This window comes from Salarias fasciatus, chromosome 20 (genome assembly GCF_902148845.1).
Source record: "Salarias fasciatus chromosome 20, fSalaFa1.1, whole genome shotgun sequence".
Taxonomy (NCBI): Eukaryota; Metazoa; Chordata; class Actinopteri; order Blenniiformes; family Blenniidae; genus Salarias; species Salarias fasciatus.
In genome coordinates this window covers 25,964,556-25,987,899 of record NC_043764.1, presented here as the reverse complement: position 1 = coordinate 25,987,899, position 23,344 = coordinate 25,964,556, and the positions used below count along the sequence as shown (strand labels likewise).

Below are 23,344 nucleotides of genomic sequence, written 5' to 3'. Positions count from 1 at the left end.
TACCGATCGGCTTTTACAAATCATGTCACGGTCGATGACTTGAGCTTCTGACACCTTCAGAAATGGCAGAAATGATAATAATATAGTTTGATAGCAGATTATCTTACATTTTCTACCAATAAAACCAGCTAACCAAATGCTTCTTTATGATTTGGTGATGGAATGAAATAAAATGAAATAAAAATAATGTGAATCCTCTACAGCACAGCTCCTGCTCGAGGTGATCAGTTATGGGTGGATTTTTTTTCTTTTCTTTTGGTGTTCTTATTCGAAGCTACCGGGATGATTGAAGGTCTCGTCACTGTTCTCTCTCCGCTCGTTCCTACAATGTCTGATCCGCCTCTTTAAACACGTGTTGCACTTCTTTTTTTTTGCGTGTCTGTCGTGTGTTGAAGTAAATATGTTGCTTTCATCCAGGTTTAATTTATTTGTGGCTGGTTCAGAAGGAAGTGATTTGGCTGCGGGAGGAGCTGAGCTGGTTTATTTTACCGATTCTTGCTTCGGCCGGTTCACGCAGCGTGTCTGGGACGTTCGGGAGTTGCACTTTTAACAGAAATTCTTCAGCAGTTCAGATCTCCTTTCACTTCGGCTTCAAATAAACTGCATGTCAGCTCTCCATGTTTAGTTAACGGCCAGCAACAAATGTGGCTTATAGTTTTTTTTTTTAATGTTACGTAATTCAAGCTGCGATACTTTGACTAGAATCGGTTCAATAAAGAAGAAGTGGATGCAGGGTGTTCATGTAGCTGCTTTACACTGGGAACAGCGCCTATTTAATGTGTTTGTGTGAAAGTGATGCAACTTTCTTACAATTTAAACCTGCTGTGTAAAATAAGTCATTGTGATGGTTTTGTAAATATACAAGGTTTCATCTTTTTATCTGCTGTTCCTCTTTTCTGTATATTTGAAGCAGTTTTCTTTGGGTTTGCCAATAAATTCAAAAGTTCCATTAATTTTTTTGGCTTCATGTTTTTCTTTCTTGAGTTAGAATTTCTCAAATTGATTTGATTTAGAGAAACTGCTGCATTCATCTTTAATGAAAAACAGTGTCACTCGTGTGATATTTGCTGTAACCTTTGTAGCTTCTTGAAGCCTTCTGCATCATTCAAGTCTTTTTGTTATAAAAAGTAATTCATGTCACCATAAAGAGCTACATTTGCTCTCATGGTCAAATCCTGAGAACGTCCTGGTTATACTCCAGGTTGGAAACAGTCCAAAAACATCCAGGGTGATTGGTGCCTGTAAATCAGGGGTGTTGATCTCATGTTATCTCAGGGGCCACATACAGCCCAACTTCATCGAAGCAGTAAAGCAGTACCGTTTAAAACCTACGTTTTTTTTTTTTTTTTAATTGAAAGCAAGATCTCAACATAGACAGTTTTAAGAATGCAAAATACAGTAAATGTCACACAAATAAAAATAAAAGCAGCTGCATCATGCATCAAACTCACACATCCCTTTCTTTGAACTTTTTACAATTTGCTTGGTAGGGTTTTGGATTGGAGCCTCTTGTCTTTTGCCCACGGTATTTATTTATTGACACCCCTGCTATAAATATCCTGTAGGTGTGAGTGTGTGTGTTTTCCCTGTGATGGACGGATGACCTGTCCGGTGTGTGTCCGCCCTTCGTCCACAGACTCCAAGTTGGCTGAAGTGTGTGACGATCATAGGATGAAAGGGGTGAAGCTAAATGAACAAATTGAAATAATGAGGAAGTTCTATTACACAAGCATGAACAACAGTTGCTTTTTCTCAAAACATTTATTATCTTCATGTTAGAATTTACACTGAAACCCTCATAAATATGAAACAATGTCAAAACTCGAACTGGAACTCCTCAGAGTCGGTATAAAAAGTTGCCTTCTGCATCAAGGAAATCCTTCCCAACTTGCTTCACCGGAGAAGGTTTTTCTGTTTGCATGAGCTCCTCCAGGTCCTGCTCTGTCAACACTTGTCCATCCCAGCTGTCCTCCTCCTCCTCCTCCTCCTCCTCCTCCTCTTCCTCCTCCACAGTGTCTTTCACGCTGCTGTCTTCTGTGGACCTCGCCGTCGAGGCATCTGTACCGACCGCCGCTGGACGCTGAGCGGGTAAAGCAGCAACTGGGACGACACCGTGAGGGGGCGATCCTGAGCCGTCAGCTCCGACCACGGCGAGCAGAGCGCCGTCTGGACCTCCGGAGGGAAGCATGGCTGGAGCGCGGCTCCCAGGCAGTGTGAGCCTGTCCCGCCGCGGCCCTGCGCCCGAAGGCAGCGCCTGCAGGCCGGCCGCTGACATGACTCGAGCGTCTTGCTTCTGTCTTCTCTCTGGCAAAGGGACGAACTTAGTCCTCAGGACTCTCCGGATGACTTCAGGGGGGACAGAGAAGCCTTCGGCCAGCCGCTCTACAGTCCACTCCTCTGGCTGCTCCTGCTTCAGATACCTGAAAACAGAGTCACAGGCGAACACCGAGTTTCCTTTACTGATGTCAGATATGCTCTATTCTCCAACTGGATTATAAATATAAATGGTAGATGCAGACGTACAATTAAAGAAGAGAAACAATTACATTTTTGACTTATTTCAACTGGATTGCATTAAATTTATGGGAAATTAGTTCAGCTCAGTCCAGTAGGTAAGGATGCTCAGGAAACAGCGCAAGCGCCACCTGGAGGCACTCAGAAAAAGCAACTTCATCTCATTTTCTACAAATCTTCTACTGCACTGAAAGGTGTGCGGGGTTGCAGGGTGCTAGAGCCAATCCCAGCTCACTGTGGGGCGCCGGCAGGATGCAGCTGGACAGGCCTCCAGTCCATCACCGGATCAGAACATGCAGGTTTTTGGACTGTGGGGGGAAACTGGAGCACCCAGAGGAAACCATGCACACCGAGGGAAAACCTGCAAACTCTGCGCAGAAAGCTGGTGTTTCAAACCACAACCATCTTGCTCTGACGTGAGAGCCTGTAATGTGATGTTTTTAAAGAGCGTCTGTGTATTTTGGCCTGCCAAAACGAAAAAGGGACAATAAAGTGCTGATCTATTCTAAAGTCATTTCTGCAGCTCCTCAGTTTTATTCTAAGGCTTCTTAATGATTATAGTAAAAAGTTTGCAACCTGTCATCTGAATCAAACCCTGCTTTATATGTGTGTTATTCATCAGAGCTCGCTCACCGTATCTGCTCCATAGCATCCCAGGTTAACTTCCTCTGCGGAGGTCCTGATGGGGTCATCTTCCTCCTGATCATGTGGTATTTGACTGCCTTCTGCCTTTTACTCTCTGCACTGAAAACACAACGGAGAAAATTAATCTGTCTTCTCATACAGTCATGGCATTTGCACAGACAGACAAGAAAGGCCACAGAAGATATTTAAGGCCACAAAACATTAATTTCAGATCATAAAATATGAATGTGAGGCATACTACAAACTAGATATAAACATGAGGCTGAAGATTATTCATTTTCACAGTTGTATTTCAGAAGTCATGTCTGTTGTGGCACTTGGAGGAGAATAAGGTGTGATGAGGGCTCTTACTCCGCCAGGGCCTGGATCTTGTCGTCCATCTCCTCCAGCTCGTCCGCTCCATCAGGCAGCTGCTGGCCGTGAGAGCCGAACCGATCACCGGGCCGTACCGGTTCCCTCCAAGTCCTGCTGACACCTCTGCTCGCAAATCTGCAGCTGCTCGCAGACAACGAGGGAGACGCCGAGACAGAGGAGACTCTGGACAGCAGGCTGAGGGCGTGGAGACATCGAGACATGGTCCCAGGCGCGTGTTTGGTCCTGAATATCTCTGATCACATATCCACCAGCGTCAAAGACGTGATGTCCTCCTAACACATGGATCCTATCGGACCGGCAGCTCCACGGTACAAAGCAGTAAACACAAACACATCCGAAAAACACGTGAAAGTACTTCCGCAAATAATTCTTTAAAAATGACACAGTGCTGCCCCCTAGTGGCCCGGATGAATTTTTTAAAAATTCTTTTATAATAATCAAATATGATCACCACACCTAAAATAAACATTAGTCCAGATAATAATTTGTATATTTGAAGCATGTGAGTTAAAAAAATGTAATGTTGAACTAGAGGATGTCTGTTCTCTGCTAGAACCATTTTTTGTTTAGTCAAATGATCCAAGCTGAAATCACTGCACTCATGCATGTATTGTATTTCAATCTTTTAAATAATTCTGTTAACATATTTCCCTTTTAGTTTAATTCTTCGTTATTTCCTTTTCTCTTGATACTTTCTGTGTGAAAATGTCATAATTGTGTTATTCTGGACGAACGGCGCCACCTGCTGGTCTAATACAGTTCTGCAGCTTGCACTGCCCCCCCGCACCCATCTGTCATCACGCCGCTGCGCGTCCGCGTGACACGGCCGCGCGCGCCTCCTCCCCGGCGCTGTTGTTTCATTTGCGCCATTTTGTCCGCTCACTTTGTTGATTGGGCTTCAGAGCTGAACTGGAGCCAATCAGAGGGGAACCGGACAGCACACACACGGTAAGGCAGCACCGATTGAAGGCATTGGTAGTTGTCAGCACGGATTGGTTTGTCATGGACCAACCAAATTACTAACACGGGTAAATGCACGGAATAAACCCTCGGATCGCAGCTTGATTTGAAGCGTTGAATTTGGAACTTACCGAGGATTTTTTGAATCCTTGTCGTTTTCAATGTCGCTGAAACATGAGCGGTGCTACCCGCGGCTAGTCGGCTAAAATACCGACTGTCAGACAAAGGGACGGCCGGTGAAACAGCCATCCAGACCCCGGCTAATACCGCCCGGTACATCATTATAGTGTCCAAGCAATCAGTAAAATACCGGAGGCCGCAGTGAAGCTCACTTTATCCACAGAAACGTAAAGGTTTCTGGGGTTTTCCACGCTTTTAGCATGCTAACATGCTAACTAATTTAGCTAACGGTGCCAACAAAATACCCCCATAAACAGCCCCATATTTGACAAATACATACATTACTGTTGACTGGAAACATTGAACCCTGTCATTCTATATGTCTGTGTTGCATTACAATTAATAAAAATATTATACAATTTTTTGTTTGTCTCAGGGAGGATTTATACAGAAATAAGCTATGGAGCAGTACACCACTGCAACCACTACCACTGGGGAGCAGATAGTGGTGCAGACAGCCAATGGACAGATCCAACAGCAGGTATACACACACATCACACACACTCACATTCTAACACAATTTTTTTTTTTTTTTTTGTTGCTTTATGTTGAATTAGTATTGGTTTGACAGAACAGAAAGAGTCCTATTTATTATGTTAAAGATCCGTGATTCCTGACCTTTTACTTGAAGGATCCAATTATTTAGCACCATAAACAATTCCATAAAGAAGCAGAAGGAACCTCGTAACACACCATAGTTAAGTACAGTCTCTATATTCTGTAATGATGAGCGCCTTTTTAATTCTTTGGGTTTATATACCGTCTGTAGGTGTTTTGGTAGCCTGGTGCTGCTTCAGCTTGCAGTTCCAACCTCTCATTTATACACTGTTATTACACCATCATGTGAATCAGTGGGGACACATTCTCATGTGAAAAATTGAGGCAACAGAGGAAGGGAAAAAGGAAAAAATTTCGACTTTCAGCATTTGCGGAAGAGAGGAAAATATAAGAATCTTCATAGAGGTACATAGACTGAGCCTGTAGGCCCTGTTTATGTGATGTTTTCAAGTGGAAATGTCAACTTTCATTGCATTTTGGGTGTCTGTTTACATGACCACGGTAGTCGGAGCCACTGAGGATGCTCCCAATGTGGAACAATTTTAATACGCTCGGTCTCTGTCTGTGTAGTTGGCAGAAATGCTGCCACTGTACAGGTAAATCAAGGTCGTAGTAAACAGTGCTTGAAGCTCAGTATGTTAAAGAAGCTCTCCCAGGGTGGGTGGAGTCAGTCCCAGCTGTCATCTTGCCTGGTTCGCCTCCTAAAGTAAAAGTGGCGCTGCTTCCATGGCGGAGTCAACATCATGCAGTAAGGTCACCAGAGGATTCCAGGTTTGACTCTGTGGTCTGAGACGGTGTTGTCCTGCCTTGCCCGCAGACACAGGGCACAGTGACGGCTGTGCAGCTGCAGACAGAGGCGCCGGTGGTGACGGCCTCAGGCCAGCAGGTGCAGACACTCCAGGTAGTGGTGTCACCGCCGCCCTGTGTCGGCGCCGTTACCAGTCTGCATGCCGCACCCAGGCTGTTGTTATTGTACTTCATGACCCATCTCTGCTGTGCGGTTCATCGTCCCCCTCCCAGCATGTGTTGCAACTGCCTGAACTGCATGTTCCTCAGCACAGTGTCCGTGGTTGTCGTCCGTGCTGTCATGGCTGTCAGCGGAGCCCCTCGCTTTATAGCAAATTGATAAATCCAGATGGCCCTGAAGTCAACAATGGAAACATGAATCATGTGGATGTATTTGAACATTAACTTTCTCTTTAGTTTTAAATAACAGTGACTTTCTTTCTGTAAGGCTTTATTCATTTGTCCACTGTGAATGTGTCTCAGTATTAATATTAATGAAAACTCATTTGATGACAGTATGTTGTCTAAATACGTACAGCAAGTATACTTCATATAACATCTCGGCTCAGCGTTTCCTGTAAGTACAAATCAGAAGCTGAATTGACAGAATTCATTGTAGGGAGACATTGTTTGTGTTCACCATGTAACTGGATGCTTTCATAGTATCCAGATGTGAGAAACGATTGCTAGTCATCACCTCTGTTGATCCACATGTGTCACCTCTTGCATGCAGCCCTGGAGCTCCCGTGATGCTGAGATGCTGGCCATCATTGCTGCTGTAACAGCTTTCTGTTCCTCCCCGTAGGTCCAAGGACAGCCTCTGATGGTGCAGGTGAGCGGCGGGCAGCTCATCACGTCATCGGGACAGCCCATCATGGTGCAGGCCATGTCGGGGGGTCAGGGGCAGACCATCATGCAGGTCCCTGTGTCTGGTGCTCAAGGACTACAACAGGTAAGGTATCAGGCCCGCTGCTTCCTGCCTGCGAGGTCAGATGTTCACTTCAGGGGTGGGTCTCACTGCTGTGTCTGTGTGTGTAGATCCAGCTGGTGCAGCCGAGTCAAATCCAGCTGCAGGGAGGTCAGACTCTACAGCTTCAGGGCCAGCAGGGTCAGCCTCAGCAGATCATCATCCAGCAGCCGCAGACCGCCATCACTGCAGGACAGAACCAGGTGCTGCAGCTCCACCACTCCTCCACACCATCACTAAATCCCCGGACATCTTAACAGGTTGAGAACTGTGATGATTGGGCTTGATTTTCATGCAGAGTATTGCTCTCCCACTCTTCAGGGGCAGCAGATCAGCGTGCAGGGGCAGCAGGTGGCTCAGACAGCAGACGGACAGACCATCGTCTACCAGCCCGTCAATGCAGACGGCACCGTCCTGCAGCAGGGTACCTTCAGAAACACCTGCAGCCTTTAGAAACCATGAAATCTGACAAGTTCCAGTTCTGATGAAGAGTTGTGCTGATCTTCTATTGACAGGAATGATCACAATTCCAGCTGCCAGCTTGGCCGGCGCTCAGATCGTACAAGCAGGCGGTGCCAACACAAACACCACCAACAGCGGCCAAGGCACTGTGACCGTCACCCTGCCCGTCTCTGGAAACATGGTCAATGCAGGTGGAATGGTCATGGTAAGACCCTGTGCAGAGGTACCCATCATCTCATTACTTTTATTTTAAACAAGAACACTCAGTAGCACAGGAATGTGCGCTGTGATGACGCTCACAGAACCAGAACAAATGTAGTGTTTATCTTTTAAAATATACACAGCCAGGATTCTTTTCCTTTTTTTTTTTTTTTTAATGTCCAAATAATCACTTCTTCATGCTGTGTCTCAAATCACAAGCTGCTACATGTTAATCTTAAAGCTCTATTAACTGCAGGAGTAATGAAGGAATCACTTGAAGATGTGAAAATTGTAATAATTCCCTGCAAATTTAGATATGATAACATCAATACTGAACTCGGCAGCAGAAATGCATGCTCGGATGCCTGCGGAACAGTTTGAGCCTCTTGTTGATGTTAGCTTTGCATCTCTAACAGCGCTGCCTTTGTGGCTGTGACGTAACTCTCAGGACGTCAACCTTGATCCTGAAATAACTGCATAGTTTTCCCCGTTCTGCGTGGAGGCACCTTTAACCCTCGTCTCCCTTTCCTGTCGCTGCTGAAAGGATTTAACACGCTCGCTTCTCATGACTGTAACTCCCATGCTCGCTTCTTGGCGATCTGTGCAACCGACGCTGCTATTTTGAATTCCATGAAACACAAAACCAAAATAGAACATGTGGTTAGTGATGTGTTAGTCGGTGTTTGACTTGAGATTATATGAATTATTTGATTAATACGAGGCGCTGCAGCAGAGGTTTGTGATTTGAGACATAGATTTTGTTCAGTTTTGATAATTTCAATTAATTTTTTTATTTTTTTCAACCCTTTAATTAATGTCCATGAGATAAAGCCTGTACAGATGTTTTCCTCTCAGATTGCAGCCCTGGCACATCAGAGTTGCAGTACTTACTTACGCTGAACAGCAGATAAAGAATAATGCACCAAGTCAAAGCTGAATCGATTGAATACAATAATTTGTGGTCATTTAAGACTTAAATGGTAAGAAGCTGGAAATGCGAGGAAAGACAGATGAGGGACCACCTTTAAGGGACGTGCAAAGGAGTGAAAACATCTGTGTATGGCTGTGCACAGGCCCAACATTGCATTCTAGATGGGACTGTCCTGATTTCTACAGCTTCATCTTCTTACACTGCATGGTGTTTATTTGTAATCTTTTAAATCCGGTTGTTTTAAGTACGACGTGCCTCTTTATGTTTCTCCAACACTCAGATGGTGCCCGGAGGGAGTGGAGTTCCCACAATGCAGCGTATCCCCCTGCCGGGAGCAGAAATGCTGGAGGAGGAGCCTTTGTACGTCAACGCCAAGCAGTACCACCGCATCCTGAAGCGGAGGCAGGCCCGGGCCAAGCTGGAGGCCGAGGGAAAGATCCCCAAAGAGAGACGGGTACGATCACGGTGGTTCTTCTACCTCGGACTGTGAGCAAACGGGCTTTGGCAGCACAGGAGCAGAAGACATCCTCAAATCTGCCCTCCTGCTTTCAGAAATACCTGCACGAGTCGCGCCACCGTCACGCCATGCAGCGTAAACGAGGGGACGGCGGCCGCTTCTACTCACCGAAGGAGAAGGAGGAGATGGCTCTGGCGCTAGCTCAGGTGCGGAGCTGGGTAAATGAAAAAACACAACACCGAGTCCGAAGTTAGAACAAGAAAGGAAAAAAAAAAAATGGATGGAAAACTTCAGAATCTGTTGGAAAAATTTAACGTTACCTGCTCCCATCCATGTAGCCAGATTTTTTTTTTTTTTGATGAAAATTCTTCCTGTTTATTTGAGCCGATGCTTTAGAAAAGCTCGTCCCTGATCGTTTTCTCTCGCTCTGATCCTCCAGCAGGAAGTGGGACAGGCAGCAGCAGACGAGACGGTGGCTCAGATGATCCGAGTCTCATAACGACCCCCCACCCCCACCCCCACCCCGCCTCCATCCCACAATATGTCTGAACTCTACCAGGTCTGAAGGCTCTTCATCCCGGTTTACCATCTGTTTATTTGGTTTGGGGTAAATTCTGAGAATTTGTTGCCTTTTGATATTTTTGTAAATGGTACCTTTTTTTTTTTTGTTTTTTGTTTTTCTGTCAGGACACTCTCACTGTCATTATTTGTTCCGTCTTCTGTGGGATGCCCCTTGTCCTGAGGTTTATTTTTTAGACTCATTCTGTGTGTGAGTGGGCACGAGATCTTTCTTTCAGCCTGCGTCCGCTGAACAAAAGCTTAAATGTGACTGTAATATAAAGATATTGTTTATGTGAAGAGACGAGGGTCTTCTTTCCCCCGTCTGCTCCTAATTTGCTCCCCTTTTGGCATTTGCATTTTATACAGTTTGTTAGTGGTTGTGTTTGTACTCATTTTATTCATGTAGTTACTTCTTCTGAATTCAGGTTTTCATTGTAGATATTATTATATTTGTTTGTATTTTTCCCATCATATGCAGTGTATTGCATTGATGAGACAATGCCCTAATTAAATTTTACAAACTGCCTCGAGTAAATGACTGCGTTCTGTATCTTCTATTCTATTCTATATCTTCTAATTGTGGTCTTGTTCAAAAACGGCTGAATAGCAAATTACCTTTTGTTTACAACAGCTTCGGTGAAAGATTAAGTCTTGTTTATGTGACGACGTTTCAAGATGAAAACACTCCAGCGTGTCATGGCTCTCAGTCTAGATTCTCCTGTTACTCAGTAGTTTAGGAGTCGACAGTCACCAGTAACATCAGTTCATATGAAAATTAGTGTTCCACCTTTGTTAATGTGTGTATCCTCTGAGCACGTCACGTGTGTTGCTTCATAACAAAAACCAACTGCAGCTACTCGCTGACTACATTGTTTTCTGCTGTTTCCTGGTAAACACATTTCATTTTCAAAACACTTCCACGTAAACATGAAATATTTGTGAAATGAAAAATGAAAAAAAACAATGTGTTTTTACTTGAGATGTCATGCACAGTAAACGGGGCCTAAACAATTTGTATCAGGACCAGTCAAGTTGGGAAATTGAGTAGAGCTTCCATGTAATTCAATTCCAGTGAAAAGTGTTTCAGAGTTGGTTTAATTAGTAGAAATAAAAATGTGACAGCTGCACTATTTTTGATAATTGCGTTATGAAGAGATAGTGCATCATAATTATGTATCATTCAGTAAAGCAACAACACTGATATAAGAAAAAGTAGTCTATAATTTAAAATCTCAGTAATTGTTGAAACCTTATAGTTTAAATGCACTCCTAATCCAGTTGAGTCCTAATCTAACCCAGTGTTTGTAGTGTAACAGCAGACAGGTATTTCCCTTCGGTAGGGCCGCTCAGGTTCCGCGCAGCCAATCAGAAGCTCTGGAATAAACACGCTCTGCTGCGCTCAGCCAATCGCTGCGAAGGAGGCGGGACTTACTCTCCCGGTAGGTTGTCCCCGCCGCAGCTATGGTAACGAAGCATCTACTCTTCTACGTCTCGGTAACGGGATACTCTGCGCAAGGCACTTCCCATGCGGGTAACGAGTAACGGTACTCTGCCGCTCCCTCTGGTGGACGGACGCCGCCTCCACACTGGTTCAGGTGACAGCCTCCGCCAGCCGCCCCGCCCCTCGGTGATGCTTCTGTCGGCGGATGACAGCCGAGCTGCCGCACGGAGCCAGTCTCATACAAACTACCGACGCAGCGCAACTCGTCTCCCTCAGCTGTAGAGGAGCCGCTCGGCAGATCTCTTAATTTTAAGCGTGACTTCGTGAGGAGGAACAGTTCAGACTGAACTCATCGCGGGGCGGTCGGCGTCTCTCCCACCCAGACCCAGCAGCAGCACCACCCCCCCCCCCTCCGTGCGCACTCGGGCAGCAGGTACCGGGGGATGCGATGACGGACGCGGCCGTGGAGAGCAAGACGGAGCTGAAACAAGCCACCAAATATGTCAAGGAGACCGAGAACGTGGCGGAGAAGTACTCCGCCTTGACCGTGAGCAAGAACAGCAGCGACGTGAACATGAACGTCGGGGAAATGCCGTCGGCGGCGTTCACCGCAGTCCCCACGCTCAAATCCGTCAAGAAGGTAAGAAACGTGAGAGCCCGCGTGGGCACCTGGGGGAGGCACGTGTGAGGAGGGGGGCACACGCTCACGTTGGTGCAGCACACTGCAGCACTGAGGAAGTACTGCCGAGAGGATGGATGGATGGACGGACACTGCAATCAGACGGTTTATTCAGCATTAACGTGGTATTTACTCCCAACTTGTCTGCGGAGGGATTACTGGAGCTTTGATGGATGAACTCCTTCCCAGGAGGAACAGACCACCGTAATCTGACATGCCACGTTCATTGTTTCACACATTATTACTGAGGAAAGAACGTATAATTTTGCAGAGACTTTCACGGAGACCGGATTATTGTTTGTTATTGTTCAAGTCGTGTAGCTTTCCTGTTTAGTCTGAGTCAACATCATGCCAGGATCCCGGAGTCAGGAAACAGCTCAAATCCTCGCTGATCCCTTAAATGTGTGTAGTACATGAGTTACATACCTGAGCTCAGAGAGGGGGTCTACACTCTCACTACACTGCAGACCAGTTAAATCAGCCTAACACCCACTAAATTAAATGGAGGTCCATCCATTGGGGGCAATTTAGGGTTCAAGGACACTTCCACACGAATGGAACCTGCCGGAGAGAAAACCAGTCCACCAACCTTTAAAATCTGTAAAGATCATTGTTGCTTGGTCCTATCGGTCTAGTGTTTTTCCAGGTGTGTGCAGTAAGGTAAGAAATGAATTGGCAGCACAAGTTGCACCTGTGACAAAAGGCTTTAGTTTCTTGGCTGTGATACAATGGGACTAAAGAAGGAGACTCTCCTCAGGTGGCTTTTTCACATCATTACAGATCCACCGCTGTGAGCGAAACCTGGCAACAGGTGTTGGATAAATACTCCACAGACAGCCGGTTAAAGGCTTATTTTGTTTTTCTCAGAACAAAAGTTCTTGGACATTTAAAGAAAAACCTATTCCATCAAAGTTGTTGTTGTTTCCCATAACAGATGGCATCGGGATGATTGCCGATTATTAACATTTCCAATTCCAGTGAGATATTTCCAATCCTTCAAGGTGACTTTGACTTGTAACACAGTGTTTCTCATGGAGTTTACACCTAATTCTATTTTCTTGGTCAAACACACCAGATGGCAGTTAATGTAATCAACATGTAATCAATTATCTTATCATTTCATCTGATAGGGAATAATTGCATTTTCTATCATATTGATTGTGATTTAAGAAGTTCATTGTTCATATTTGTTCACCACAAATATATTGATTTAGATGTGATAATAATCCTTTCATTTCCAGCTATAGCGATTGGTACAGTGTTTTTTTTCTTCTTTTTTTTTTTATTTCAGTTTATAAAGCAATTGTGAACTGATGCTGACATTATAAATTGCAGCATTAAGTGTCATTAGCAGTTATTTTGCTTGTGGATATGAATTTGTGTCTGAGTATTTCACATAAATACATCCATAAGAGGCGAACGGATTAATCTGACTTATGAAAATATGTATTTTCCCAGCAGCGGGGCTGGCAGCCTTCAGAATATTAGCTCCGACTCCCCGTCTGACAAGGCAATAAGATGTGGACTGCCGGTCGCCTCAGGGAGCACGATTGAAAACATATTGGATGGTAGGAATGTTCACTGCGCTTGTGAAAACAAAGCAGTGTGTTATGAATAAATGTGAGAAGCCGGCGTCAAACTGAGCGGCCTGTTCGGATGAAAAAAAGTAGAAATAAAACCTCCGCTAATGATTTTTAGGTGGGATAAAACTAACGAGAGCCTTTCAAAAGGCTCCACAAGCAGAGGGAGAGTGAGTACTGCTGCTCTGTCACGTAACACAACAGGAAGAGGTACAGCAAGAGAAAACACAATCAATGCTTCAAATTATAAATGAGTGTGTGTGAGTGTGTGTGAGTCAGAGAACATCACTAGCGTGCCTCGTCGCTCTCTGGATGTATCCAGCAGTTATGTAAGACGCCCCCTGGGAACGGGACTCTCTCACTGTGGGTTTGTTTGTGCATCATCAGGTTTCTCTGAACCCTGCGAGCTGTTTTACATATATTCCAAAATATGCGAGTGTGCGTTTGTGTGCGTCTCGTTTGTCAAAGATGCACGACGGTTAAACGCAGCAGACTCGGCAGCACCGATCCCGTTGTGACCTGTCACGAATGGGTCAGCAGAAAGCAGGAAGCCGTCAGAAAACATGTAGGACAGAATCCTCTCCAGACCAAGACGGCGCAACACACTGACCTTCAGTCTGCGAGAGGAGCGATCGCAGAGGTCGTCCCGGCACAATCTGACCTGAGCACACTGAAACATTCCTGTTAAAAACAAAAAGAAAAAAAACTAGACCTGAAACACATGAAACATTTCTGACTGTGGCCTGTCAAGCGCTATCAGCTGCGTGCAAAAATAACTCCGCCTGTGGTTTCTTTCGAGGGTTTTCTGGAAGTCTGAGTCCGGCTCGGTCCGCACAGGTAGCGCTCTGTGTCGCCGGGACAGTTGTTCACACCGAGGGAAAAGTCACGATAAGATGAGAAATGTAGCACATCTGCACTGACCGCTTTCCTCATTTTACAACTCTCTTCTCGGCTTTATCTGTTATCGCAGTAAGTTATGGGCTTTCTGGATTTCACAAGTATGCTATCATCTAACTTTCATAATTTTTTGACCTATTAGCCAATATGACATATGGTTTTTGTTTTTCAATTTTTGCTCAAAAGACAACAATGCATTTCAGTGTGTTTGTTCATACATTACCCTGACAATGCATAGGAGTCATAGTTCATGTTAAAGTCCACAGAGTTGTGGAGGACTAGCACCGATATATAATCATTCATCAGGCGTCGGTGCAGACTGAGGCCGTTCCGCCGCACGAGACCGGACTGTGCAGGAAGACGCGGGGCTCGGACCGTGTGCCTCCCGTGTTCAGCGGAGCAGCCTGGATCAGGAGTTAGCGTCGCCTTATGTCAGGCACACGTTGAGCTGTTACAACACCGACCGACTGTCACACTCCACAGCTTAAGTCTGTGACCCGGCCTCCTATCGAAGAGAGAAAGAGTATTTTTAGCCGCTGGATGGGACGCCTATTGATGCAGCAGAGGGCTAATGGAAACGGAGTTTAATTCCTGCTGTCAATCCCCTTTTTATTTAGGCGTCCAAATCAGGAGCGCTGGCTGAAGCTACGTGCGGCAGCAGTGCTGTTTTCATGTCTCTGTGCATCTCTGTTGTTTGTTTATTTATTTTTTTTGTTCCATTTCTGAATTTCTCTGCATTTGCAGCTTCTTCCTGAATTTGCTCTTTCAGCACTTAAAATCACCGTAAAAACACAACCTACAGACTTTCGCAGCTGGTTGTCAAGGGCAAAGCCTGAGAGAGTGAGAGAGACCGGGCTAAAATCGACCTCCTTTTTTCAGTGGAGGCCTCTCTTTTTCTCCCTCTCTCTCTCTCTTTCTCTCGCTCTTTCCAGGTTGGCCATTAGAAATCATGATAATAGGTGGGAACCTCCCCCCGGCTCTGCCTGGGAGTGTTCTGGGATAATAGCATCAGGGACACCTAGTACCATCACACAGAGGACACACAGACTCAGGGAGGTAGTCTGGACAGCTGGGGAGAGCAGGCGGTGACCGGCAGCTATGGCACACAAGCATGGGCTCCTCAGAGAACGGGTGAGTTATTACCAAGCCATCAGAAAACTTTTCCAGCATACTGATTCTTTTTTCTCAGGAGGATGGGTTTCCCACTCTTAGCATGCAAAGGTTCTCCCTCCGCTTTGCTGTTTGCTGAAAGGTTTTGCCTTTGGCTCGCAGGAAAAAGAAAAATCCATTGACATGCAGGTAGGAGAGGACAATCCCCCAAACTTCGGTGGCAGGGTTCGGCTGTGTGGCCGGCTCCTGTGGAAGGCGAGCGGAAACACAATGCTGAGCAATTCATCATTAATCGCTTTAACCTCTTCCATGCTGCAGCCATTTCAATAAACTGAAGCGGAACAAAGCGGCGCTTTCAAGACGGTGGAAAGTTTCCCGCTGATGCCTCAAGAGTCCGAATCGATGCAAAGCAAACATAAGGGCAGTATTTAGTCAGAAAAATGAGACACGAGAAAATAAAGACGCGCAGCGATCGCCTCAGTCTCACCGGAGTTTATTTGTTCTGACACTGCGGGTTGATGAGGCCCGGGTGTTGCACAGTATAGACATGATTGTGAGATCTGGAGGATGAAGTTGCTGTTGTTTGAGGTACTTAGAGAGTTTGACATGCACATACACAGAGTATCGGGGGGTAAATTGTGAAAATTGTCTTTACAGTATGTGGTATTTCGTGTCTTTACCCCTCAATGTCACACTCATTAATACTGCCCGGCGTCCGTGTGTTTCCCAGATTCATCATCTTGTGTGTTGTGTCAACTCGGACGGCCGGCTCTTCAGTTTGTAGTCCAAACACATGATATGGACATTTAAAATAGGAAGAGGGGTTAAATCTCCCAGGACTGTCTCCTCGGCGAGTGAAGAATTTATCACAGAGGTGAAGTGAAAGTTAAAGACCCTCGCCGGCTGACCCCACGTCATGTTGCATCCCAACACTGCCGCTGAGTCATGTGACCACAAACACAAAGGTCGGCCCGGGAACGGGACCTTTAAACGGATGTCACAAGGTCTGACCGTGCTTGACCCGTAATGCAGAGTGTTCCTTCAGCACGTGCACAACGCTGCGCGGCGTTATTCTGCACGATGACGACGCGGACGTCAGAGAAGGCCTGTGGATTTTGACATGAAGCCACCGAAACACAGGAGGGGATTCGTGGAAAAGAAGGCCAGGCGTTGGGACAGAACGTGTTTGAAGAGCATCTCGTCAAACGCCACAACGAAACGTGCCTGGCGTGCAGCTGTTTCAGTAAAACGCTGAGTAACTGTCCACAAACACTTAGTTTCGAACAGTAGCAGGTATGCAAGAGCTATGAAAAAAAAAAAAAAATCAATTTCAATCGTTTCAGTCCACTAGCCTCTACAGATTGAACAGTTGAGACTTTTATTGAAATGCCAGGCCAGCAAACATCCCAGCTCCGCTCTTTGTGATCCAATTTATGCGTCTCCAGATCTTTGATCTCGGCCCCTTTGAAGGGTTGATTTGACACGATGAATCTCAACCAGAACCCAGGAGAGGCCTGTGAACAAGGCAGAACATAAATCACAGAGCTTCTGGGAGCGTTTATAAATAGCCCCCCCCCCCCCCCCCCCCCAGCTCCCTCCTCCGTCGTCCACCTGCGATTTCCTTCTGAAAGGGCCGTTTCGGTGTCTCAAACGAGTCTAATAATAAAACAGCTGTACGAGTGGCGCATTTGAACCGTGGAGCGGCGTCGGCTCAGTCGCTGAACGTCTAAATGTTTAGCCTGTGTGTCGTGTTGCTCTGTCCCCTCCAGATTCAGTTCGCCAACGCAGAAGACAAGCAGGAGTTCACCAAGTATCCCACCAAAGCAGGCCGGCGCTCGCTGTCCCGCTCCATCTCGCAGTCCTCCACAGACAGCTACAGCTCAGGTACTGCGGATATAGAGCGCTTTGTGTGTGTTTGACACAATGAATGATCTTCATAATGAAGTGTGTGTATCAGGGGTGTCAAACATAGGGTCCGTGGGCCAAAACCGACCTGCAGCAGGCTACATACGGTTCAGTCAAACCGCCAAACAAATGGTAAAAATTTCTAAGAGAAGTGTGATTTTCTTTTGATGTTTCATTGTGAATCTTTGTGAAAATGTAGACATTTTCATCACATATGTTTGCTCTACGCCACAACAAAGAAAAACTTGAAAAGAAGAAGTTTTTATGGGAGAGTTGTGTTTGACACTCCCGGACTATGATCAATAAATACAACACACAAAGGGAGACAAGTTCCATCTTCCACACAATGGATTTAAAGTGCAGCTTTCATAATTGTCTCTTTTGTGTGCTTCACTTCAATAATGACCTTTTGTGCGGGTCGTTTCCCAGCTGCGTCGTACACCGACAGCTCCGACGATGAAACCTCCCCCCGGGACAAAGCGCAGGTCAACACCCACGGCAGCAGCGACTTCTGCGTGAAGAACATCAAACAGGCCGAATTCGGCCGCAGAGAAATTGAAATTGCAGAGCAAGGTACATCAGACACGACTGGCGGATTTTTTTGTTTTTTTTCTTTACCTTCCATCCATCTTCTGTAGTGCTGCATCCGAAGCGGTGTGACGGCAGGTTACACCTGGACAGCATTTAGATGCTGTTTTATGTTTATCAGAGGAGCCACCGTGATGCAGGCGAATGACAGACTCATTCGTGCAGAGATAGCGTTGAGTCTTTAGTTGTTTATTCGGCCCGTGAGGCCGATGAGTGAGCCTGAGTGCTCTTCAGACTGAAAAATCCAGCCAGGCAGCAGCTGCTGCTGACGCTGTTTCACCTGACGTTCTCCTCTCCCCCCTCATCACGAGCTCTAACCCTGGCTCTGGATGTGCTCCTCCACAGACATGTCTGCCTTGATCTCCCTGAGGAAGAGAGCCCAGGGGGAGAAGCCTCTGGCTGGGGCCAAGATCGTCGGCTGCACCCACATCACTGCCCAGACCGCAGTACGTCCTCCCGTCCCGGTTGGCCTCCGCCGCAGACCGTCGAGACGAGACGAGACGAATAAAGCCTGTCTCCTCCTCCGCAGGTCCTGATTGAGACGCTGGTCGCTCTCGGTGCTCAGTGTCGCTGGACTGCCTGTAACATCTACTCCACTCAGAACGAGGTGGCTGCTGCTCTCGCCGAGACGGGTCGGTTTGAACAAAAAATTTTAAATATGATCTTAAACATGACAGTCCTGCTAGTGAGAATCCTCTTCAGTATCTGACTTCCTGTCTACAAAGCTCTGATCTCGGCCCTATAAATGCATCCCAGATCTAGTAGTCAAATATGAAGCCTCCAGACTCCTGACGTCCTCAAAGCAGAACCACAAGGCTTTCTCATTTTAGCATTTTGCTAATGGGCTGACATGAAACATAAAATCTAAAATCAGTGTTTCTCGTCACGGAGAGCCGTTTGTTTTGAATCAAAACGCTCTGTTCGTCTCCGACGTTCCTTCAGCTTTAATGTACCTTGAAAACCAACACGGTTCATTCCTTTTGCTCTGTAACGCGCCGCTAATGGACCTGTTGCGCAGGCTACACATAAGTGTGGATGTGTGTGTGTGTGTGTGTGTGTGTGTGTGTGTGTTGTTCCTGCAGGGGTTCCTGTGTTTGCGTGGAAGGGCGAATCGGAGGATGACTTCTGGTGGTGCATTGATCGCTGTGTCAACACCGAGGGCTGGCAGGCCAACATGGTACCATGTGCTCACTGCCACCGTGGCTTTTCCACCCTTCACACTTTATTTCCTCGAGGCGTTAATCCTCATCTTCCCCTTTAAGATCCTGGACGATGGCGGGGATTTAACTCACTGGGTGTACAAAAAGTACCCGAGTGTGTTTAAGAAGGTGCGCGGCATCGTGGAGGAGAGCGTCACCGGGGTTCACAGGTGAGACGCGGCTCAGTGGAAACCCTCTCCGTCGGCCACTGCTGCATTCTGGGAACATTTCATGAGCTTCGGTGTCCCGTTTTTGATTGCGGGCAGTGAGAGCTGCCAGTGAATGTCAGCGTAGCGCTGTCAGCGAAAAATAACAACCCGGGTCTGGAGTTATTTTAGCACAGAAATATGTTGCAGCCAAGTCATCACTCAAGCTATAAAAAGATTGAGCCTTCAAGACTTTATATGGCAAATAAATGTGAATTATTGTTATAAAAAGAACAATAACAATGGCAATATGTTGCATTGCGTGTTGACAGATACAGATAAATATTCAGTTGTAACTTTTATTGCGCTGCAGTTTTTCTGTCTCTCAAAAAAGATTTTAAGTATTTCAGGAACTGCAATTTTGCATATTTGTCATTTTACTTCTAGAGTTTTACTGAATAGAATTCTGCTATTTTTTTACCCCTCTGCATCAGGGGTGTCAAACACATTTTAGTTCGGCTGCTACATACAGTCCGATTTCATCTTGAGCAGGCCGGACTGGTAAAATGATGCCAGAATAGCCTTTAAATTTACACTTTAAAGTTTTCATTTGTTGTTTCAGAGATCGTAAGTTTTTAAATTTTCTGTTTTTTTCAAATGTGAGGAAATTAATGCACTAGAATCTCCACATAGAGCCTCTTTTAAGGACACAAAATACAGTGAAATGCCCAAAAACATCTATAACTGTTGCACTTTTCGTCCTTTTACATGCATGTTTGGAAGCTAAACCTTGTTGAGAGCTTTCATGGAAAATGTCAGAAGAAATTTGTTAAAAAGTGCGTGCTTTATATACAGTTTGCTTGGTGGTTTGGCGGGCCGGTTTTGGCCCACAGAACTTGCATTTGACTTATACTTTGAACGGAGTCGACCAGACGGAGGCTGCAGACAGTGAAAGGTCACACAGGATTGTGTCCTGGTGTGTGTGCTCGCCTGCCTGAACCTGTGTGTGTCCTCTCAGGTTGTACCAGCTGTCGAAAGCTGGAAAACTCTGCGTCCCGGCCATGAACGTCAACGACTCGGTTACCAAACAGAAGTTCGACAACCTCTACTGCTGCCGCGAATCTATCCTGGACGGGTGAGAAGGAGCCATTATGTGTTTGTAGTCGTTCTGATTTCGCTAAAGGTTTCTGTGTTCGGATTGAGAAGAAATGCTTCTCGAAATGACTTGACCTTTTCTTGTTTCTTGCAGCTTGAAGAGAACCACAGATATAATGTTTGGAGGCAAACAAGTAGTTGTGTGTGGTTACGGAGAGGTGAATCACTCTTTAATTTGAGAACATCTTTTGGGAGGAGTGAGCTGCCCTCGCAGACATTTTGATGCATCTCTCATGTGCTGTTTTAGGTGGGAAAAGGCTGCTGCACTGCTCTGAAAGCCCTCGGAGCGATTGTGTGCATCACAGAGATTGACCCCATCTGTGCCCTGCAGGCATGGTGAGTCACTCGGCTCCGTCCAACACGCTCCGGCCTTTCCTTCTCTGTTGTTTCATATTAAAATAAATGTGCTGGAGTACAAACAAGCTGGTTTTATTATTATTAATAATATAAGCAGCGTTTCTTTCTCTCCAGCTTGCTTAAGCTCCGATTAAAATATCTGCAAATGTCTCCACGCAGCATGGACGGGTTCCGAGTGGTTAAGCTGAGCGAGGTCATCCGGCAGATGGACGTGGTGATAACGTGCACCGGTACGGAGCGCCACGCGGCGGCAGACATTACTTCTGCTTTGATAAGCAGCGTCTCCGCCAGACTAATGCATGTTCCTTCGGAGCAGTAGTCGTCTTCGACTGCGTTTGACTCGGTTTGTCGAACACTATCCTCTTTCTGGAATCACAGGCAACAAGAACGTCGTGACCAGAGAGCAGCTCGACCGCATGAAGAACGGCTGCATCGTCTGCAATATGGGACACTCCAACACTGAGATCGATGTGGTAATGTCACCGTGTGTGTGTGAGTGTTTTCAGAATGCAGGGAAATTCCATCTCCGGCAAACATGTAACAGTCCCCCGTGGATCAAAAGGGTCAGTCTCCGTACTAAAAGGAGGACATGCTCTGAGTGAACCACTTTCACTCACTGAAAGAACAAAGAAGTCAAAGTAGGAAAAGAACCATCCCCTTCTGTGTGACTGGAAAGGATTCAGTAGCCTGTACACAGCATTTTTCTCCTAGTTACTTTTGGCTGCTCAAAGTCTTCAGTTCAGGATGAAATATAGAAAACAACATGAGATGTGAATGAAATCTGCTGCAGACCAGATTTCTGCTGTCAACCGTGGACCCGTGGACAGACAACAGGATGTTTCCTCTCCTGTCTGCAGGCCAGCCTCCGCAGCCCCGAGCTGACCTGGGAGAGGGTCCGGTCTCAGGTGGACCACATCATCTGGCCTGATGGGAAGAGGGTGGTCCTGCTGGCAGAGGTGCTGTCCTCCTGGTTCCATCCAGCCCGATCAGCTGTGCGCTGAACTCCATCCAACTGCACACCTCACATGAGCTCTGTTGATTTCCAGGGTCGTCTCTTGAATCTGAGCTGCTCCACTGTGCCTACATTCGTGCTGTCGATCACTGCTACAACTCAGGTTGGTAGTTTGATCCTGCTGAAGCCTCCCTGACATTCCTGAGAGCTGTGCTCATCGTGTGGTGTTTCTCCTCTGCAGGCTCTGGCTCTGATTGAGCTGTTTAATGCTCCTGAAGGACGTTACAAACAGGATGTGTATCTCCTGCCCAAGAAAATGGGTGAGAGTGAAGTTCCATATGTTGCTATATGTGAATTTTCTGTGCCTTTTCAGGCGAAGCTCCAGTGAGTTTATGCTGCTCTTTTAAATCAGTGGTCACTGCTGCCACCTTATGGTGTCTTAATTCAACTGAAGCTCCTCGTCTCTTCCCTCCAGATGAGTATGTGGCCAGTTTGCACCTCCCAAACTTCGACGCCCACCTGACCGAGCTGTCTGACGAGCAGGCCAAGTACATGGGCCTCAACAAGAACGGCCCCTTCAAACCAAATTACTACAGGTTGGAGTCACTCTGTTGCATTTTTTACCCATGTTTTCAACAGATTTTACAATAAAATTATATTTTTTTCCTGTTTTGTTTTTTCACAGGTATTAATGAGAACGGCTTGTCCCCGTCACACAGTTACCCCGGAATAAACAGAGATATCTATTTTATTTTCTGCTAAAGATGGAGGACTTATTTTACTTATGCTGAATGTAACTTATTAAATTGACCTTTATAGTAGTGTTACATCTGAGAGAAAGACTTGTAGAAAGCATAAAATGTATCACCAACTAACATTTGACCTGTCTTGCTGTGTTTTATGAGAAAACTGCTCGCATGCTTCAATGTGTTCGTCGGCACTACCAATCATTAACTCACAGCTATCGTTTTTGTTTGTTTACCGTATTAATGCACAGTGCCAAATGACCGCTGGAAGAAAGACAAAGAGAGAGGAGATATTGATGTTTTGTCTGTCAGGCACATTTCATGAGTGCATTCCCTGAGCCAAAACAAACTCTGTGTTACAACCTGCAGTCTTTTTAGAATGTTTGTTTTGTATTAATTCACTGAATTTTCCTGTCACGACTCATGACGCACTTTCAACTTCCGTTCAGCGCAAAAAACTGACAAAGATGTTTTGTCTCAGCATGAAGTTCAAGAAACTCTTCCTCCAAATACAAACTATCCAAAGTGTTGGAATGAAAAGTCTCTACAGATTTTAGAGATCATAGCTTTCAGTCAAGTTTTCCATTTGTGTCTCTGAAGAGGTTTTGATTGGATAATGCCTTCAGGCTAAATGGCATGGGTGTGCCTTTCACATCATTCACTGGTAAATTCCAGCACTTATTAAAAACCTTTTTTTTTTGTGAGACAAAAACATTTATGACAGGAATATTAAATGTCTTAATTCCATTGCTTCTGCTGGTAATCTGATCTCTAATGTAAGAGCTGTATGTTGAACATAATATTAGACTCGATGTCTGGCACATGATTGTTGCTGTATTATCTGACTTTGTTGGGCCAACTATGATAATAATGTATGTGATCAACACGTCCTACATGTATACTATGTATTAAATGAATGCATCAAATTAGCAATAAAGCAAAAGTTTTTAACAGGAAAGTGACTCTTGGCGATGAAGTTTAATGTTGTAGGA

At 45.7% G+C, this 23,344-nt stretch overlaps 3 protein-coding genes across 19 annotated transcripts; 2 read left to right on the top strand and 1 right to left on the bottom strand.

Moving 5' to 3' along the window:
- Window positions 1-1,386: 1,386 nt before the first annotated feature.
- ngrn (neugrin, neurite outgrowth associated) lies at window positions 1,387-3,880 on the bottom strand. The gene is made up of 3 exons (XM_030119151.1): window positions 3,511-3,880; window positions 3,148-3,258; window positions 1,387-2,420 (listed from the first exon to the last, which is right to left on the bottom strand). The coding sequence occupies exons 1-3, from the start codon at window positions 3,732-3,734 to the stop codon at window positions 1,838-1,840; spliced, it is 918 nt and encodes a 305-aa protein (XP_029975011.1). The 5' UTR covers window positions 3,735-3,880; the 3' UTR covers window positions 1,387-1,837.
- Window positions 3,881-4,348: 468 nt separating this feature from the next.
- Window positions 4,349-10,121, top strand: nfyal (nuclear transcription factor Y, alpha, like). Of its 16 annotated transcripts, none has more exons than XM_030119139.1 (10): window positions 4,349-4,482; window positions 5,051-5,155; window positions 6,050-6,133; window positions 6,824-6,970; window positions 7,057-7,188; window positions 7,307-7,409; window positions 7,501-7,670; window positions 8,860-9,033; window positions 9,132-9,254; window positions 9,476-10,121. In XM_030119139.1, the coding sequence occupies exons 2-10, from the start codon at window positions 5,075-5,077 to the stop codon at window positions 9,533-9,535; spliced, it is 1,074 nt and encodes a 357-aa protein (XP_029974999.1). In that variant the 5' UTR covers window positions 4,349-4,482; window positions 5,051-5,074; the 3' UTR covers window positions 9,536-10,121. The 16 variants fall into 16 exon arrangements, with proteins under 16 accessions (XP_029974999.1, XP_029975004.1, XP_029975003.1 ...); XM_030119144.1 differs by having other exon boundaries at window positions 6,050-6,136; window positions 7,501-7,652; window positions 9,132-9,242; window positions 9,479-10,121; XM_030119143.1 differs by having other exon boundaries at window positions 6,050-6,136; window positions 7,501-7,652; window positions 9,132-9,242.
- A 1,240-nt stretch (window positions 10,122-11,361) lies between these two features.
- ahcyl1 (adenosylhomocysteinase-like 1) lies at window positions 11,362-23,311 on the top strand. Of its 2 annotated transcripts, none has more exons than XM_030118618.1 (17): window positions 11,362-11,678; window positions 17,074-17,188; window positions 17,639-17,782; window positions 18,143-18,243; window positions 18,327-18,429; window positions 18,880-18,974; window positions 19,060-19,166; window positions 20,161-20,277; window positions 20,392-20,455; window positions 20,545-20,633; window positions 20,814-20,884; window positions 21,033-21,127; window positions 21,512-21,610; window positions 21,701-21,769; window positions 21,848-21,926; window positions 22,082-22,202; window positions 22,292-23,311. In XM_030118618.1, exons 1-17 carry the CDS (start codon window positions 11,487-11,489, stop codon window positions 22,296-22,298), a joined length of 1,668 nt encoding a protein of 555 aa, XP_029974478.1. In that variant the 5' UTR covers window positions 11,362-11,486; the 3' UTR covers window positions 22,299-23,311. The 2 variants fall into 2 exon arrangements, with proteins under 2 accessions (XP_029974478.1, XP_029974479.1); XM_030118619.1 differs by lacking the exon at window positions 11,362-11,678 and adding an exon at window positions 15,170-15,325.
- Window positions 23,312-23,344: the final 33 nt, after the last annotated feature.